At 44.0% G+C, this 20,422-nt stretch overlaps 1 protein-coding gene across 2 annotated transcripts; it reads left to right on the forward strand.

The window, feature by feature from the left end:
* Nucleotides 1-257: 257 nt before the first annotated feature.
* LOC310785903 (signal-transducing adaptor protein 1-like) lies at nucleotides 258-20,145 on the forward strand. Of its 2 annotated transcripts, XM_083647071.1 has the most exons (15): nucleotides 258-377; nucleotides 548-663; nucleotides 3,428-3,499; nucleotides 3,708-3,827; nucleotides 3,930-3,986; nucleotides 4,808-4,968; nucleotides 5,188-5,319; nucleotides 5,693-5,762; nucleotides 7,798-7,900; nucleotides 8,083-8,166; nucleotides 8,797-8,880; nucleotides 15,833-15,895; nucleotides 16,043-16,105; nucleotides 16,340-16,510; nucleotides 19,238-20,145. In XM_083647071.1, the coding sequence occupies exons 2-15, from the start codon at nucleotides 577-579 to the stop codon at nucleotides 19,291-19,293; spliced, it is 1,323 nt and encodes a 440-aa protein (XP_083503197.1). In that variant the 5' UTR covers nucleotides 258-377; nucleotides 548-576; the 3' UTR covers nucleotides 19,294-20,145. The 2 variants fall into 2 exon arrangements, with proteins under 2 accessions (XP_083503197.1, XP_083503196.1); XM_083647070.1 differs by lacking the exon at nucleotides 258-377 and having other exon boundaries at nucleotides 430-663; nucleotides 19,238-20,143.
* Nucleotides 20,146-20,422: the final 277 nt, after the last annotated feature.

Here is a 20,422-nt window from a genome sequence, read left to right on the forward strand (position 1 = left end):
CAATTTATCTACTTTTGAAACAGATGTAGGCTGTATTTCTCACTTCTGAATTATGTTGAGAGATGTTTCAAAACAAAAACATAGGCACAATAGATGTGTAGGCCTACATGTGGGCTAACGACATGCAATTGAAAAAGATTTTGAGTAGCCTAATGCACTTGCAGACAAATGTTATGTTGTCAACCGTAGCAGAGGCGGAGAAAATGTGGGCTATTTCCAGAAGTGGAAACTGTCGTAATTTCCATTTTTGCGAAACAGAGCACCTTGCCACGTGACGTCAGAAGCTCACCTGAATGATTGACAACACCCACCCACCCAACGAACCGACCAATCAGCGCCACGGAGATGATGCTGCGGGACAGACAGGTGACGAACAGGTAGCTATATAGGCTACTGTCCACCTGCTCTGTCACACAGATCAGAGGGAGTCAGTCTGGGCAAGCAGAGCCTGCAGCCTGGGTTGTTCTGCCACATAGGCTGTTTGAACTATACCCCAATTTGTTTTATATAATTAATTTACATTTTGACGGTTTCATCTCGTGATCAGATCCTGTCCCCCGACTGACACTCATCCGGATGGCTAAGCGACTGGGGCGACAGAGGATACAACTCCCACACTGCTATTATGAAGGATACCTGGAGAAGAGGTCGTTCAAAGATAAGGTAGCCTAACCCATGGAGATTATGAAGCTTTTGTTTTTATTTTAAGGACAACTGGGGCATATAAGCTGCTATAGAAAACAACCACACAAGAGAAAAAAGAAAAGGGAATACCATACCACAATTTAGTTAATTAAAATCACAATTTAGTTAATTAAAATCACAATAATTTAACAAATAATCACAACTCAGCTTATAATTATAGCCTACAAAAAATCCTTTGTTGACCAGAATTTATCCAATCTATTTTTAGTTAACTGTATGAGCCTGCAGTTATTGTTATTGTTATTGTTATTGTTGTATCTGGAGCAACAGACAAGTATATCATAGGAATACAATAAATTCTTAAATTCCTTAGAGAAAAGTTTGTTGAAATAATGTTTACAACGTAAATGTATGGTTGATATTTCAAATGACTTGTGGCAGACTATAGGCTACTTACATTTGAAAGAGGGTTGTTGATAGTGGGGGGTGTGTGTGTGTGTGTGTGTGTGTGTGTGTGTGTGTGTGTGTGTGTGTGTGTGTGTGTGTGTGTGTGTGTGTGTGTGTGTGCGCGTGCACGCATGTATGTGTGTGTGTGTGTGTGTGTGTGTGTGTGTGTGTGTGCGTGCACGCATGTATGTGTGTGTGTGTGTGTGTGTGTGTGCGTGCGCGCGCGTGTGTGTTTCTGTGTGAATGATTGGCATCTCACCAATCTGCAGATGATGCCAGACCAATTTTATGAATATAATCCACTTCACACTGCCTATACATTCTAATAAGTTTTAATTATCATGGCTGAAATAGTGTAAACGCAGAGGTCAGGATTGACATCAAACCTAGCCCAACATGAGAGCACAGACAGCAAAATGAAAGGCAGAAATTCCCTTGTTTACAAGTGTAGTTCAATCTTTTGTTGCATAAGCTGACATTCAAACAATATTTGAAATAAATAAAATAAATAAAGTGGAGCAGCACCTAGTTTATTTTCTGTCTCACACAGGGCATCGACGTCATTCAGTATAACTGTGACCAGGAATAGTTTTATTTTGTTGGTAATTCACGTACACTGGCCCTCACTTATCATCAGTGTGTGATTCCAGTATGATGAAAGGCTAGTTGCTTCGATGAACATGATTGAGCAGTGGTGTAGCCACATACATGAGCTGGCTGGTTTAACCCATTGATACCTGATGCAGCATTTGTGTGCGTATCCTTTTAAGGTCTTAAAGGGATACACAAATGAGGGATATATACGCAAATGCTGCATCAGGTATCAATGGGTTAATGCTTAACCCCAGATAGCACAAGCATGCGGCGTGTCACTCGTCACTGCGTGACAAAGTGGTGTTTTCCCTGGGTGGAGTAGTCCCACCTGATGAATAGTTTCTGGTAAGTACGAGGCAGGTTGTGGACTTTGATTTTCCAGTACAGCGTCACTTTTCTCTCTAACTGGTCTGACTGCTTTTCTGCTCAAGCTGCCATGAAGAGCTTTTGCGTGTGAGAGAAGTGTTGATCTAACATTCCAGTATACAGTATAGGCTCTGAAGCTCTGAACACACAGCGGAGGCACTAGCTTTGGCCTGATAGTGATACGCTGGCCTTGAACAGACACACTCTCATACATGCGATTCACACTCCTAACACACAAACTTTAGCTGCTGACCCTAGAAAGTTGCTAAAGTAACTTTTGGAAATGCTGGTACCACATAGTAACATAGTTTAGTTTTTAGCTGTGACAGCAGCTCTTATATAAGACAAGTCACTCTGTCCGTCGGTTGGTCGGTCAATCAGTCCACAAAAAGTTCACCCTTTAGCGCGCACAGCTTTCATCCTATGGAGGGAGACATTTGGCATGGGGTTTGAGTGTTTGTGTGTGAAGGTGTGTGTTTGTGTTCATGCCAATCAACTAAAGGGGGGGGCGGCAAATTTCGAAATACAGGATTGCAGGAGCAGAGGGGTGAAATTTGGCAACGAGGTCAAGAGAGTGTGTGTGTGTGTGTGTGTGTGTGTGTGTGTGTGTGTGTGTGTGTGTGTCTGTGTGTCTGTGTGTCTGTGTGTCTGTGCGTGTGTTTGTGTTCATGCCACAAACACACACCTTCACACACACACACACACACACACACAGGGGGCGGTGGGGGGGATTTTGAAATGCAGAGTGGTAGAGGCAGAGTAGGGTGGGCTGTCCCTGCCGTCCTGCATTTTGGAAATTTGCATGTGTGTTTGCAGCTTATTGGAAATTTGCATTTTTTTTTTTACAACTCTCTAGTCTAGCGTATTGAAAATGTGTTATTAGTATTGAGTAGGGGGAGGGGGGTGAAGGTGATCTGAATGTCTTGTATTATGTGTATGTATGTTAGAATTTTGTTGAAAGTATATCCTACACGGTGCAGGGAGAGGAACAGGTGTGTATGTAGAGTATATACGTACATTTATACAATACCACCAATTCAGCCAATAAGATCACTGTAACTCCACATTATTGTTTTCTAATGCAACTGATCAAGTCTAATTCTTGACTTGTCATCTGCATTGTTCCACAAACACTTCATGACCCCGCTGTTATCGTTTGCTGACAATTAAAATTAATGATATGCTATTTCTCTCCCTATCTATGTTCCTTCCTTATGTTTTCCTCTCTGTCTCTGTGTCTGGTGGGCTAATTTGTCTTTCTGTGTGTGTGTGTGTGTGTGTGTGTGTGTGTGTGTGTGTGTGTGTGTGTGTGTGTGTGTGTGTGTGTGTGTGTGTGTGTGTGTGTGCGCGTGCGCGTGCGCGTGCATGCGTGCAGACATCTCGGAATCTGTGGACCTGCCTGTGCGGAAACACACTTTTCTTCTTCAACAACAACAAAGACACAAATGTAAGTTGCAGTAGCTGCTGGGTTATTGGGTTGAGAAAAGGGAATGGGTTTGGACTGTTACTTTAAAGCTGTTCGTGATGAAGCCAGCCATTTTGTTATCTCACGTGTGTGTGTGTGTGTGTGTGTGTGTGTGTGTGTGTGTGTGTGTGTGCATGCGTGCGTGTGTGTTTGCTTTGCTTTGCGTGTGTGTGTGTTTGTGTTTCACCAGTACGTAGAGAAGATGGACCTCAACGGGTTCATCTCGATAACAGATGACTACAGCCGGGACCGCAAGCTAGATGCAGGCAGACTCAACCTGCGGCTGAAGGATGGAGATACCAAACTCACTGTAAGGGGAACTGAGGCCTAATCAGTTCTGTCCTCAGTGGTGAGAAATCCACCTGTTTTGATGGAGAAATAATGGTTTTTCTCTCCTCTATCCATCCTGCAGGCACCTAGCCTTGAGGCTCGGGAGCTGTGGAAGGCATATATCCATTCTGTGCTCAAGGTTTGTGGCACATTGCAGTTTATTATCTCTAACACATTCTTTATAGAACACAAAACATTTCAGCTCTTGTTTGGTGCCTTTGTTATCAGCGGCACAGAACAATAAATGTACATCTTAAAGGGGCTTTTCTCACACAGGAAGATTCTGTTAGCTAGAGTTCATACTGACATCCTGTTAGGGCAACCTTTTTTGGCTTGTGACCCCACTTTGACGCCACACAAATCTAGGGACCCCAGACATTCAATTACAACATCAGTAATATCATCAGTGACATCATCAGTGACATCAGCATTCATCAATGATGTCACATGTAACAGTATGCTGACTTTTTCTGACTTCAATCTGAGAATTCTGACTTTGACTTTTTTCTCAAAATTCTGACATTAAACCAAGAATTCTGACTTTATCTCAGAAGTCTTCTGACTTTTTCTCAGAATTCTGACTCCCCCCCCCCAGAATCCTGACTTAAACTCAGGACTCATACACGCGCCCTCCCCCACCCCCCGGTGACTTGGGGGCCTGACACCACGGTTGTGTACCACAATGTTATTGGCATCAATAACAGTATGATTATATGCTATTAATATAATATCATCATGTAACGATCTTCTTTTCTTCTTAAAAAAACTCAATGTAATATAATGTAATACAATTACTAATTGTTCATCAGAGTTTGATGAGACAATAACAGCCCAGATGTGTATATTTGCACCTTGTATTCGCAAAGATTAATTGAAATCAAAACTCCCTCCTTTGGCTGTGTCAGTTGTTTGTGTGTGTGATTGTGTCTATCTGACCTCTGCCTTTGTGTCTCCCTGCAGCTGTCAGTCCCCTCCTCCCTGAACCTTCTGCCAGGCCAGATGAACATGCTAAGAGACGCGGTGAAGCAGGAAAAGGAGAGAATACAGGCCCTCTCTCTGCCTGCTGCCCTGCCTGCCAGCAGCTCCAGTGACTACCTTAGCCTCCAAGCAGACATGCCAGCGTGAGTACTGCCTACTCATCCTGCCTAGCTAGGAGCTCAGACAGGACGTTTGTGGGTTTTAATTCATATCTTCTCTTCTTGTCCCTCAAACTCCCGAAATGTACCCCGTTTTTATGTTTGGCTTGAAGCAGTCACTGGGTCTGTCTGCAAGGTATATTCTAGGTGAGTAGTAGCTGTGTTTCCTTCTGTCTCATCGGCACCTCTGCTGGCCTTCCTCAGGTGTTACCACCATGTGTCCCGTATGGAGGCGATGCTGATGCTGGAGAGACAACCTGAGAAAGGAAACCTTCTGCTGAGGCCTGGCAGGGATGGAGACTCCTTTGCTGTCACCACCCGACAGGACCTTAATGGGTACACGCACGCACGCACGCACGCACGCACGCACACACACACACACACACACACACACACACACAGACACACACACACACACACACACACACACACACACATACAGATAAACATACACACACACACACACACACACACACGCACGCACTCAACTCACAGATACGATAGCGAAGTCAGAGGAACGACGAATCTTCACTGCATGGCTCAATAGCATGCAATGTTTCCATAACTTTGACAATACCCAGTAGATGACACAACTACAGTATTAATCTACTTTTAGTGTGTTGTGTTGTGTTGTGTTGTGTTGTGTTGTGTTGTGTTGACATGTCATGTCATCTCTCTCTCTCTCTCTCTCTCTCTCCCTCTCTCTCAGACCTGTAGTGAGACACTACCTTGTGACTCGTAAGCATGATGGGGGCTTCACCATCGCAGTGGACAATCCAGTGAGTATTAAAGAGACAAGCTCAAGGCTTGGTCAATATGTTCTGTCCCACAGGAAGACACTGATCTCTGGTCTCCTTGAGCCAATTAAAACTATCAATAACGTCCCAGCAACACTTTGCACTTCTTGGGTAATTTTGTGATGACCCAGCCAAGAGCCACCTATTATAAGACTATGGGACCATGTCTGCATAATTTGGCTACTTCACACAGTATCAGTTTTCTACAGAGTAAACGTTGAGCAGGAACGGCGAGAAGGAGAGGGAGAACAGCATTCCTCATCAGGTTCCCCTTAAAAAGCAGTCACTGGAGAGCAGAGCAGTGCAGAGGGGCAGCATGAAAGGAGCAGAGAATAGTGGGAGGACATGTATTTTGAAGGTGAATAACAATGTCAATGTGTAATCAAGTCTGTCATGATTTAAAACAAGGGGACATAATCAGTAGATCTCGGCAATATATACTGTATTTATATATATTCTTTTACTTTTGTAAGAGATGTTTTAGCTCTAACTCTGGCAATGAGTAAAATCAATAAGAAAAATCAGACATACATTCATACAGTAATAGAGACAGTCGGCATGTGTCGGAACGCCCACAAAATGTTATACGGCTGGCGCGCGAGTGGGGTAAAACCGCCCATATATCTCAATGGGCTGACTCACCAAAGGAAGGTGCTGTGGCTCTACACTACAGGTTTGGGGATTCTAGAGCAGAACACAAGACGTCTGTTCAGATGTGTGTTTACTGCGGTGGTTAAATCCCCGACCGTATCTGCCTGGGCTGGGCTAGCAGCTAAATTCTAACTTTGCTGAATGGATAGAACGGGGGATTTACCCCACCCTGACCACACCCCCAGCCAGGCTGAGCCAGCTAACCCAGCGTCTATGACGAGACATCGAGACATCGCCTCAACCAATCACCATAGTCATATTCCTCCTGTAGTGTTGTGTGACAGTGGTGGATGAGGCTTTACTTCTGCTTCAGCTGCTGCATACATGAATCATCGTTCTGCTCTTCATGATGAATTGTTTGTGTGTGTGTGTGTGTGTGTGTGTGTGTGTGTGTGTGTGTTTCTGTGTGTCTGTGTGTACACTGGCATGTGTATTTGCACATGTAGAGTAGTTCAGTAAATACATCTATTAAAAGGATGAGGAATGTTGATAAGTTCTTTAATATCTATTTTGTGGCTGTTATGGTTGAGTCTGTCTGAACGCTTACTGAAACAATATAACCTGTTAAGCTTTGATAACTTTGTCAAATTTTCCAATCTTAAACTGGTTTTTAAATGTCTACATAATTTAGCACCTGAGCCTCTGAGCCGATTTGTCAGTCGACAAAGCGGCATCAGGGTTACCAGGGGCACGGCTAGTGGAAACTGCAAAATTGCACGCCGCAAAACCTCTTTCGGACAGTCCGCGTTCTCCATTAAGGGGTCTCAAATGTGGAACACACTGCCGGAGGAAATAAAACTAAACCTAGAAATTAAGGGTTTTAATAAAAACGTCAAAGACTGGTTGAAGCTCCAACAGGTTTGTACACACTCTTAGGAGTGTGTACAATAAGCACACACTTTTAACTAAACTGAACATAATTTGAACTGTCTTAACTGTGATATTTGAATTGTTACTGTACTGACATTTGACCTGAATTTTACGTTTAGTAGCCTATCTGATCTTTGATATGTGTCTTTTTATTGTATTTTGCTGTATTTTTGTGTATTATTATTTTTATTTTACAGGAATGTCGGGTTACATCTAGGGACTGGCATTGCAAACTAGCCCTGGGCTATACATGCTTTGGTACAACTCATCATAGGTTTATTGACATTTTATGTTGTGAACACTATATGTACGTGTACCTGTCCCTATTAAAAAAAAAAAAAAAAAAAAAAAAAAAAAAAACCTGTGCTGCTATAAACAGTGAGAGTCAAGATGCAGCCCATATGGTATTCCATCACCTCTATAGTTGTTTCCTGTATTTCTTGGATTGTCCTGTAAAAGTGATGAAGTTGTGTTAAAGTTGTTGTTGTGGGTGCAGATCTCCTGTGCCACGCTGCACCATGTGATTGACGCCCTGGTGGAGAAAACTGGAGGAGTTCTGACACCTTTCATCATGGAGCAGACTTATGACAACAACATCAGTATGGAATCATATTCTCTCTATCTCTGTCTCTCTTCAGTCTTCTCCTTTGAACAATTTCTTCTGCTCACTGGCTCATTCACTTGCTCACTTACCTCCGTAGTCCCATGTTATTGTCTACCTTAGCTTATACAGTATAGTTGAAGTCTATTATTTTGGTCACTGATTCAAATTTCTCTACAGCATTTATTGAGGCCGATAAAGAAAATGGAGAGAAGAGCGTTCAGTGTGCCTCTTCAAACCCCCTCCCTGTGCCTCCAAAACCAGGTAACTTGTCCACACACACACACACACGCGCGCGTACGTGCGTACACAGTACACACACACACACACACACACACACACACACACACACACACACACACACACACACACACACACACACACACACACACACACACACACACTTGAATGCTTTATTTGAGTACACAAATTATATTAGAACTACAGGGAATCAAATATAGCTGGGTTAGACAATTTGCGACCACCTAAGCCTAAGGGTACACATAGCTCCTCCTCCTCCCACAGCCAGGCTGCCTATGATAGCTGAAACAGAGCAGTATTTGGCAAGTTGTTTGGCTTAAATTTGTTCTTTGTCATGCCAGCAATGTTCAGACCATTCATGGTAAGTTTATATACTGTACATACAGGCTTCCAAATGTGAGTATACAGGGTCTACATCTGTACCCAAAGTTGGTTATAATTTAAAGTAATGGTTTTACTGTACTTAGATATATTTGTCTTGGAAAGCCTGGTCCATGAATAGATCGTAAAAACAGCTTACTTCTAATTACGACCTCCTTGGTGTCACAAGTATAATTCAACGATTCTGGGTAACACTTTAATGTTATATAGTTGAAGTCTGTTTTGTCATCACTATTTCAAATTTCCCTACAGCATTTATTCAGGCCAATAAAGAAAATGGAGAGAAGAGCGTTCAGTGTGCCTCGTCAAACCCCCTCCCTGTGCCTCCAAAACCAGGTAGCTTGTCCATGACACACACACACACGCAAGCACGCACGTCACACGCGCTCGCACGCACGCACGCACGCACGCACGCACGTACGCACACACACACACACACACACACACACACACACACACACACACACACACACACACAGCAAATATGGAACAATACAAACAATACAAAGATAATCCATGGACAGTTGCACTGACTGACTGGATGAACTGGATGTTTGTGACTGACAGACAGTGAATTGAAAATCATCTAGACTGTTTGCCAAAACCTGTTTGCTGGGAATGGGTTACGGGAACGCCATTTGTGAACTTCAGCGAGAGCAGGAAGAAATTCCACCTCCTGCACTTCTTTGCTTTGGACTTTTATTTAAGTCACAGTGAAATGAAAATGTTGTGGCAAATTCTCCATTCATAACATACAGCTTAACAAAACAAAATTAACACGATGTGTATAAAATCTTATTTACCAAGTGTGTTTTCAAAATCCTTTTACTTTTACTTCCTGGAAAATGGGAGGGGGGGGGGGGGTGTAGGTTCATGTCAGTGGGGGGTTTCTGGCCTGTTGTTGAGCCAGCTGTGCTTGGGGGATATAGGGTGGGGGGTGGTAGAGTCGGAGGACTTATGACCACAGAGGTCAGGGTGACGGGTCTGTAGAGGGCCTTGTCTTTTTTCTGGAAAATGTCAGTGAACACAGCTGATCAGCACAGTGCTTCAGGGCAGATGGTGAGACTGGTGAGACAGAGTCAAGTCCGGCTGGTTTCCCTGATTTCTCCCTCTTTGAGCCACAAAAGCATTTCTCAGTTTTATTGACGGCAGGTAGAAACCTCTCTTAAGCTGGGCTCAGACTACAGGATTCTGACAATCTTAGCCGATTTTGAAATCTGGCTGTGACACGCACTACAGGAGAATCTTCCCAGATTATCTTCCCTAGAATCTCAAACATGCACACACTACAAGATTTGTAAATGTGGCGCACCACGCACTACAGGATATTATTAAGATTATCGGCAGGATAATCACCTTGATGCCCGGCCATACGAACCTGTTTCGTTTTTGGGGTTCCAGCAGTGACCAAAGCGCTCCGCCCCCACCTCACCTCTCTCTCGTTTCCTCATTTTCATGCCCGTCTCGCCAAACAAATGAATCTCACGGTAGTTAGCATGCGTGTAAACAACGCGACTCTATTGTCTGTACAAGTGAGAACACAAACACATGGCCTACCAAAATATATTTCCCTGCTGCATGTCATGAGATCGGCAAAAGTTTGGATAGCTTCCCGCAGCAGCAATGCCTTTTCCCCCCACACTGCCTGGCTGATAGACAGGTAGGAGATTTAGTCCATGGGCCAAGGCTCAAATTTTGACATATCGGTACCACCTGAGGTGACCGCACGATTTTGTTATTTTTGTCTTCCTACATGTCTCTAGTTTATATTTTGGTATGATAACCCTTCCGATTTGGTAGCTTAAGGATAGTTATCACTCTGTAAACAAACCTACCCCCAAAAAATGACAAAACCCTGATTTCATCATATCTCCTGAACCACACATGATAACGCAGAAAATGTGATGTCTACCCCTATGTTTTCATGGTCAGGGATTACAATGACACCCTATACAACATCATAAACTGTTCACATGAATAGTTAATGGTGAATTAAGTGGTGTTTTGGTGAATTCAGTGGTGTTTTGAGAAGGATACAATGCAATTAGTCCATGGGCCAATGGTGAAATCGGTACCACCTAAGGGGACCGCGCAATTTTCGTATTTTTGTCTTCCTACATGTCTCTAGTTTATATTTTGGTATGATAACCGTGCCAATCTGGTAGCTTATTGATAGTTATCACTCTGTAAAAAACCTTCTCCCATATAAATGACAAAACCCTGATTTCTGTGTATTAGTCCAGATGATATGTGAAAATCATGTTCACTTTTTCATAAAAGCATGAAACTTGGTACACATATAGTTTGGGGCCCCGTAAATCTTCAGAAATTAAGCCATCACAAAAATGCCTCGCGGTGGCCATTTTAATTCCGCCATAAGTGAATTATGTAGTTTGCATCATATCTCCTGAACCACACATGATAACACAGAAAAGGTGATGTCTATCCCTATGTTTTCATGGTCAAGGATTACAATGATACCATATAGAACATCATAAACTGTTAAAGTAACTAATCAATGGTGAATTTAATGACGTGAGAAGGAAATCACAGTTTCTGATAACTGATGCTATAACCTCAATTCCATGACCACTCTCTGGCTAAGGTTTTTTGATGAGTAATTTGACTTATATGGGCCTTTTGTTAAAATAGCCCCCAGGCCCCTCCCAAACATCCTCCGACTTTCTGCCAGATGGCCAAATCCAAGATGGCCACTGGTACAATCTTGAAAAATTTACTTATGAACCAGAGCACCTAGAATAATGTATGAAGACACTTTTCGGTGTAAGTCAACCACAAAGAATCTGATTCTGACATCAGTTTAACATTCTGTCATAATTTTGACCCACAATTCCAAGATGGCTGCCATCCAGTAGCGTGAAAACTTAACTTTTGAATGGCAACATATACGTATGTGGTGTTTGGGGTTTACCATTTTTAGAGTAAGGACGGAGATTAACAATGGTGAATTATAGCTATTTTAATTGCAAATCCATGCCTACCAAACATGGTTTAGTAATGACAATTATTGTGTTTTGAGGGTAATTTCATAATTATGTTAGTCTCGCTGGCCAGCCTCCCCTCCCTGCCGGGAGAGGAGTCTGGCGCCACGGAAACAGGCAACTGGGATAAGCCCTCCCCTGCTCTACAGCTGCTCCCCATTGGAGCGACTGTTTCAGTGGGTTCCGGATGTCTGCTCCCGGCTTATTACAAACTCTGTCATTGGCTCCGACCACGTCAATCAGAGCAGCTTCCGCTCCCTCCTCCCTGTGTGTCGCTGTAAATAGTGCCCTGCCGCCTCAGTGAAAACAACAACGCTAACTAGCTAGCAAGCTAACGGCAGAAACCTACACGCTAGCTCGTTGCTACACGCTGAAAAGGGCAAGTTGGATTGTTGGAAACTATTTTCCAAGGGCACTGCCGCTAAGCGCCGCCCATCGCAATCCCACTATGGAGACCTGCGTGGGAGGGGAGGCTGGCCAGCGGGACTATGGGAAAGGTGAAGGTGAATAGCCTATGTCCATTGTCCAACAAGTTTTCTCAATTAATTTCCCTCTTTGCGATGTGATAAAAGTTTCTCAGTGAGTTATAGTTGATTGCATTGCCTCACTGAATTATCTGCTAATATCCAATTTTATCAGCAGAATTTGATGTCCTGGCGTGTGCACGTCCGTGTGTAATGCAACAGCATAACAGCATAGAGATTATGGTGCGCTCAAGCGCAGCAGAGTATTTAGCGCGTAAGAGGTGCTTTTGTTTTGCGTGTAAGAGGTGCTGCCCCGTATTCTGAGCAGAAACGGCTGATTGTGGCACGCCTATGTCCAGTAAAATTATAACAGGCATGCGCTTGTGCACGCCCCCAATTTGCATTGCGCGCGGCGTACCGCTTTTGCGAAGATAGGGCCCCCGGGACTTGCAAGAATCTGGTCAACTTCTCCTCTCCTGCAGCGTGGGCTGATTTTAAGTCTGCAATGAGTGGATGCGAAAAGGAGCAAAAACACCAGACGCTGAAGTGACGAAGCATCTGGAAGCGCAGCCAGTTTCATTTTGGCGCACTTGTTAGCACATTAGACCGTTCAGTCAGACCAGCCGTGATGCGGCCGGCTCGCCCCATGCAGAGATTGTTTCGGCGTCTGATCTATTTTTGTGTGAGACCCGCAAGTGATTGTGTGAAGCCAGATAGGAAGTCAGTACAAGTGGTCACTGGCGCGGAGCAAAGCAGTGCGTCTGGTGTGAATGGCCAGGGTCCTGCTCGAGCTGAATTTACACACAGCGGCACTTTGCGTCTGCAGCATCACAATCATCTTCCACCCTCCTCCCTGCATGCATGCTCCAACCCGCTCTGACTGACTGGTGGCGACCATTTATGGATTTCGTTTCCACTCCCTCCGTGTCGAATCTGTCTATCTCAAATGCCTGTGCCACTGTGAAACAACAACATCAACAATGCTAGCTTGTTGCTACATGCTGAAAACGGTTGGATCTGGATTGTGCAATAAAGCAGGCCTGCTTGATACGTTTGGTGGATAGTTGTAAAGGTGAACGGAGCCTTTTTCCCCTATACCAGGGTGGAGGTATTAGCAGCCAGACTCTGCCATTGTAGGGAGGGAGTCTGGCAAGCGAGACTACCTGGGGAGGAACTCAAGGTAGGAGCTGCTGAGATGGAGTGGAGCGCTCCAACTTGTAAACCTCCACGAGTTGCTGGAACATTGTGTTTTTGATGAATGTGTGGCTTTATTCAACTCCAACATCACATACAGGAAGACGCAGAAGAGCAAGCACATCTAGAAGAAGCTCTATCTCCAATCTGTAGGGCTGCAAGAACCCTACATCACTCTCGTTGACATGGGCATGATCTAGATGATGGCAACTCCATCAGCAATTGGATTGGCAGACACAAGATGGCACCCCATACAAGTGGTCGGACTATGTCCACAAGGTGTCATCCATCATCCTTGTCCGCCATGGTGATGTTGACATATCTGTGTGATCGACCGGTATGACACAGCATACTTAGCTAAAGATGATGAGCGGAATCTGATGATTCAGAATCTATAGCTACAGCTAATAAAAAGAGCTTATTTTAGTTATCTTGTCATACATTCATTAAATATTTTAATGCAAGAAATCCTGGGGGTAGTTGGTACAGCAGTACCAAGGTAAAATGGGTGTTGACATTAACATATTTTCAGTGAACATAATTCTGAAATGACTCCCAAAACATCCACCATTGTTAATCTCCTTCCTTGTGGTAAACCCCAAACGCACAGTATACCTTCCCATTCAAAAGTTACATTTCCACAATACTGGATGGCAGCCATCTTGGAATTCTGGGTCAAAACTATGCCATAATGTCAAACTGATGTCAGAATCGGATTCCTCGTGGTTGACTTACACCGAAAAGTGTCTTCATACATTATTCTATGTGCTCTGGGTCAAAAGTAAATTTTTTAACATGGCGCCAGTGGCCATCTTGGATTTGGCCATCTGGCAAGGAAAATCCCAGGATCCTTAGGAGGGACCTGGGCGCTATTTTAACAAAAGGTCTATATAAGTCAAATCACTCATCAAAACATCTTAGCCAGAGAATGGTCATGGCTTTGAAGTTATAGCATCGGTTATCAGATACTGTCATTTCCTTCTCACAACGTCATCAAATTCACCATTGATTAGTCACTTTAACAGTTTATGATGTTCTATATGGTATCATTGTAATCCTTGACCATGAAAACATTGGGATAGACATCTCCTTTTCCGTGTTAGCATGTGTGGTTCAGGAGATATGATGCAAACTACTTAATTTGCTTATGGCAGAATTAAAATGGCCGCCACAAGGCATTTTTGCGATGGCTCAATTTCTGAAACTGTACAGGGCCCCAAACTATAAGCGTACCAAGTTTCATGCTTTTACGAAAAAGGGAACATCATTTTCACATATCATCTGGACTAATACACAGAAATCAGGGTTTTGTCATTTATATGGGGGTAGGTTTGTTTACAGAGTGATAACTATCCTTAAGCTACCAAATCAGCAGGGTTATCATACCAAAATATAAACTAGAGACATGTAGGAAGACAAAAATAACAAAATCGTGCGGTCACCTCAGGTGGTACCGATTTTTGCCTTGGCCCATGGACTAATTACAGCCTCTGACTGGCAGGGGCTCAAAACTACGATATAACAACTTTTTATTCATTGGTCATTCATTGTGATATAAATGAGTGACATTTTCCCCCAAATACTCATGGTTCTGTGCTGTTGGTATTTGGTAGCCTATAATGCCTGCAGTGCAGCGCATCAAATGAGCCGCGTCAATTAACGACGGGATCGCGCAGCAGCAGGATGATGTATTCGCGCAGATTTTCAGTCCTAAATATCAAACATGTTTGATATGATCGGGACGGCCCCGATGAGGCTTTGAGCAGATCGGGAGGCTTAAGATTGGATCTGCAAACAGCTCACACTACAAGATAATCTGTGCCGAACGTCGGGCCCGACCAAGCTTGGCAAGCTGCCAGGCCAGATTTCTCCTCCGATTCTCGGGAGGGGTGAATCGGGCATAAATCGGCCCGAAAATCCTGTAGTGTGAGCCAGCCTTTACAGCTGTGGTGTTTTCCTTTGGATGTTTTAAGCAACAATGCTTCCGTTCCTTTTTCTTTCTTTTTTTTCTTTTTTTTTTCTTTTCAAATTTTTGCAGAACAATAAACAAACAAGACAAACAAGCTCAGACACAGGAAAACAAAAAAACAAAAACAAACAAAAAACACATCTTTGACAATTAGTATTGTAACATGGTGCTACCAGCCCTATATGTGCCCATGTGCTTATACAATATGCATTGAGTCCATGGAAAACCATCCAGGTAAGCAGTCTATGACCCGTAACCTCAGTCACTAGTCATTCTTGACTTCGTCAAAGTAAGCCAAGAAGGGGTCCCAGATATTTGAGAACCTTCTGAGCGAGTTGGCTCTCAGGAACCTCAGCCTCTCCATCTGTATAACAGAGATCATGTCCATCAGCCACACCTGAAAAGAAGGCGAAGAGGAGGACTTGCATTCCTTTAAAATCAGTCTTTTAGCAACAGTTGTCCCGCTTCCGTTCCTTTTTACTGTAGATCCTCGTTCAATGTTAAAAATCTTTATTCTACTCTTCATTTATCGAGGGAGTGTTTTACTGAGCAATGAGCATGCTCCTTTTCAAACGTCTCAATCATTCAGTTACATGCAGTTACACTTGGGATCTTGTATCTCCCACATAATGATGATGATGAAACGTTATGCCTCACAGAGTCTCTGCCAGTCCAGATACTGGAGTTGGACACAGAAGAGTGTCTGTACCTGAACCACATGCGTGAGTACCACTCTGTGCCCATCAGTTCATCCATCAGAATTCCTTCACTTTGTATCCGTGTTGAAACATATACAGCGGGTGTGACTTTTGTGTGAATTTTTTCCATGGCTGTTGCTTATATATATATGCAATGTGTTTCCCCAACAGTGGAGGAGAAAGAAGTAGAAGCAGAAGAAGCAGTGCGTCCGACCCCACGCCCTCGTCTGCCAAGTGAGTTGTTGAGTCCCTCTCTCTTCATGGCTGTTTTATTTAGATCTCAGGTATTTATTCTGAGGTATTAAGATTCTCTTTGCCTGATATATCAGATCTATCTATATATCTATGTATCTATGTATCTATCTATCTATCTATCTATCTATCTATCTATCTATCTATCTATCTATCTATCTATCTATAATACATCAAGACACATTTATTCATCATGTGTTTTTTGGTGTCTCACAGGACCAAGGCAGGCAATGATGCCTCCTGTTGCTGCTCCCCGCCCCTCCGCTCTCTCTACCTCCCTCCCCTCCTCCACCTTCTCCGCTCCCCCTCCCTCCTCCACGGACAACCTGGACGGGAGGACGAGGCGCCTTACTATGTCTTCAGTCACAGCCGGCCCTCTGGTGCAGAGTAAGTTACTTCTTCACTGCTTCATGGGCCCAATGGGGGTGATAAACGTCCTTATTTGTGGGGGCTTTTGGGTCTCGTTGAAGAGGCGGATGGCAGTTGGGAAGAAGCTGTCCCTGTGACGAGAGGTTCTGGTTCTGCAGGACCTGTCTTCTGCCAAGGGGGAGTGCCTCAAAGAGTTTATGCCCTGGGTGGGAGGGGTCGGCCATGATTTTCTGAGACCACTTCAGCATCCTGGTGTTGTGCAGGTCCTGAAGGAATGCCAGCCACCCTTTCAGCACGGCGGATGATGCACTGCAGTCTGGAGATGTCCTTGGGGGCAGCAGCAGCATACCAGATGGTGATGGAGGAGGTGAGGATGGACTCGACGGTGGAGGTGTAGAAAAGCACCAACACTGTCTTTGGCACTTTGAACTACAGAGGAAGTACATCCTCTGTTGTGCCTTCTTGGTCCCGGCTGATGATGGAACCCAGGAAGTGAAAGGACTCCACAGTGTTGACTGGGGAGTCACCCAGGGTGATGGGAGATGGTGGGGCTGCATTCCTCATGTAGTCCACAACCATCTCCACTGACTTTTGAGCATTGAGCTCAAGGTTGTTTTGACTGCACCAAGTCAGTCAAGTCAAGTCGATCTCCCGCCTGTGCACAGACTCGTCTCCATCAGAGATTAACCCTATGAGGTTGGTGTCATCTGCAAATTTCAGGAGCTTGACAGACTGATGGCTGGAGGTGCAGCTGTTGGTGTACAGGGAGAAGTATGGAGAGAGGACGCGGCCCTCGGCAGCTCTGGTGCTGATGGTCTGGGAGTCAGTGACATGCTTCCCCAGCCTCACGTGCTGCTTCCTGTTTGTCAGTAGGATGGAGTAGGACACGCCCAGCTGGGAGAACTTCTGGTGCAGCAGGGGCAGGATGATTGTATCGAAGGCAGAGCTAAAGTCCACAAACAGGATCCTGGTGTAGGTTGGTTCCTGCAGTGTCCAGGTGAATTGTAGTGGAGGGCCATGTGTATGGAATTGTCTACAGACCTGTTGGTTCTGTAGGCAAACTGTAGGGGGTCCAGGAGTGGGTCCAAGATGGATTTTAGGTAGGACAGAACAAGGTGTTTCAGGACTTCATGACCATAGAGGTCAAGGCGACGGGTCTGTAGTCTTTTAGTGCCACGGGCCGTGGGACCACCATGGTGTCGGGACCACCCAGCGACTCCCCAGATGATTTATGTGATGGGGAGAAAAAAAAACATTTATACCATACATGTATTATTATGTCATTTTTCTGATTCTGATCAGTTCGGTTCTACTGTGCTGTTACTGACTGATTTAAGATTTTGTAGATTTCTCAAGGCAGAGCTACATCCTTGTTTTGTAACCAGTGGTTCTCAACCTGGGAGTAGGGACCTCCAAGGTGGTCACAAGGTAATTTTGGTGGTGTGAGATAATTTATGGCATAGGACAGTGGTCCTCAACCTTTTTACACCAAGTACTTCCTCAGAAATTACCACCTTTTCTACAACAGCATGAGTGAATACTGGATTCTGATTGGCTAGCAACAGTGGTAAATAGGCCAACAATCTACAGTTCGGCTCCAACCGCAGTATCACTCCGCTCCCTGATGCTGACTCCGCTCCCTGTGCTGACTCCGCCCACTGTTAGCCTGTCAGTCTGCAAATCTCTAACAAGGAAATGGCCGATCTCTAACAAGGAAATGTCCGATTTCGTAGTAACGTTTGATTTACTGGGTGGATTGAGTTTTGAGCAGTGGTTAGATGAAGATGAAGGTGAAGTGAACAAAGAACGACATGGTGAAATTGGGGAGAGAGAACTGGCTGAGCTTGAGTTGTCACGAGTTCGGACTAGCGGGAGGTCGGACTAGCGGGAGGTCGGACTAGCGCCCGGACCCCGAACCTGGGACTGTCAAACAAACAAACGCCCTCTGCCGTCACCAGATATCAACACACCACCACCAAAACGGGCTGCTTTAGATAACTGTTTAAATAACTGTACTTTTACAGGCAATGTATCAATAACTGAATCCCGTTAAGGAATAGGTTAGTTGTTTTTTGGCTCAAAGGCAACTAAATGTTTAGTGCAATCATTGATCTTGTGTATGGAACTATATTCTGTGGCGGAAGGATAAATGTATTCTGAAACCAGTAATGATTGTAAATAAATGAATTGGATGTTACAATTGTGTATTTTTTATATTATTTGGTAGCTGTTGTAGAAAACAAATTTACCACGAGAGGGAGGGGTTTGTGGCCACATTTACCACTGGTACAGGGTTTATAGCACTCGGCTTCGCCTCGTGCCACAACCCTGTACCAGTGGTAAATGTGGCCACAACCCCCTCCCTCTCGTGGTAAATTTGTTAAATTTAAAGTATGAGAGGGAGGGAGCCCCGTGTGTGGTTGAGAACCACTGGCATATGAGAACACATATCTCCTGCACAAATGTTTCAGATAGTTCTCTAATTTTAGCTTTGCTCTTGTGAAATACTGACTCGTCTTCAGCCTCTCTGTCTTGTCTGATGATCAAATGAAATGACCTAAAAAGGGAAAATCATTCTGTGGCTGTTCACCACTCTGCATATACAGCTGTGATTTGGATCATAAATCTGCACTGCTTTGTCACAAGCCAGAGTTGAGAACCACTGTTTTATTAATTTGCCATATTTCTCTAAGCATTATGGTGTGTCAAAGCTCGTGGTTTGACCCAGTCTTTTCTCGCCCTCAGATATAACAGAGGAGCTGAAACTGAAGTTCGAAAAGAGGCAAGCGTGTCAAGAGTGACCTCTCCTGGTGGGAACATGATCTGTGAAGCTCGGACGCAGGACAGCACAGGACCGCTCCCAGGAGTCCCGGTCTCTCCCTGGAGGACAAACCAGCACAGAATCACAATGCTGTCATGTGGTTAATACAAATGTGTCAGATCCAGACGTGGCGAGGGGGAATCTCCTGATCCCAGTAGATGAATAGAATGAGAACTCATTCCGTTTCCACTCTCTGCTGCTCTGCATGGAGGCTGCCGGGCGTCAGCTGGCTGTCAGCACGAAAGCCTCTCAGAAGATAAACACGTTATTGATTTCTCTCCACCCTGGAAACTCACTAGCGAATTAACTGACTGTAAATAGTGATGTACATGTCACATTATCCTCACTATGTTTCTCCTGTACATTTTGCACTTTTACATTGAAGACTTGTATTTTTTCTTTTGTAATCAGTTTCTGTACCTCTCAGTGTTGTTCCTTTTCTATTGTTTGTAGTGTCATCAGCTGTTGTGTACATAATCTGTCTTTTTTTTTTTTTTTTTTACTGCAGTGTACCATGAAGGAAAGAAAATGAATCACAGGGATTAGAGTTGGCCTTTAGGTTCTTCTTGTTCTTGTTTGCTTAATGTAAAAACAGAAATAGAAGAAAACAATTAATGTTGTCAGAAATCAGTCATCCTAACACTCACTTTTTTGTTCTCTGCCTCTGTTACAACACCCTTGTTTTTTATACTCAAATAAAATGACATGTGTAATGGTAAAATGTTCACACATACCAATTTCCTCTCACTCTGTCTCACTCACACACGGGTCCAGAAATCCATGAACAAAGTGCTCTTACTCCTTTATTACCTCAATGACTGATACATTATAGTGGAAAAATTAAACTAACTATTTACAATACATTGTGCAATTACTTTAGCATGTGAAATAAAGGTAAAACAACTCAACTGGAAGCTTCTTTAAAGCATTGCAGGCTATTATAGGTATTCAAGAGGATGCATACAGAAAGAGCAACATGACAGATCAAGTCTACTATACACTGTATAACATGAAAGCAAACCAGAGATCAGGCGGGGCACCAGTACTGTATAGTAGGGACTTTATAACATCGGTAAACACTTTCCAGTTGATCACTTCTTACCCAGGTA

The sequence above is a fragment of the Poromitra crassiceps genome, assembly GCF_964638095.1.
Source record: "Poromitra crassiceps genome assembly, chromosome: 12".
Lineage (NCBI taxonomy): Eukaryota > Metazoa > Chordata > Actinopteri > Beryciformes > Melamphaidae > Poromitra > Poromitra crassiceps.

Bases quoted from the DNA above. Each gene is read 5' to 3' on its own strand.
- LOC310785903 (XM_083647071.1), top strand. From the start codon at position 577: ATGGCTAAGCGACTGGGGCGACAGAGGATACAACTCCCACACTGCTAT. The intron at 3,987-4,807 runs GTTTGTGGCACA...GTCTCCCTGCAG, and splicing joins ATATCCATTCTGTGCTCAAG to CTGTCAGTCCCCTCCTCCCT. The intron at 7,901-8,082 runs GTATGGAATCAT...ATTTCTCTACAG, and splicing joins GACTTATGACAACAACATCA to CATTTATTGAGGCCGATAAA.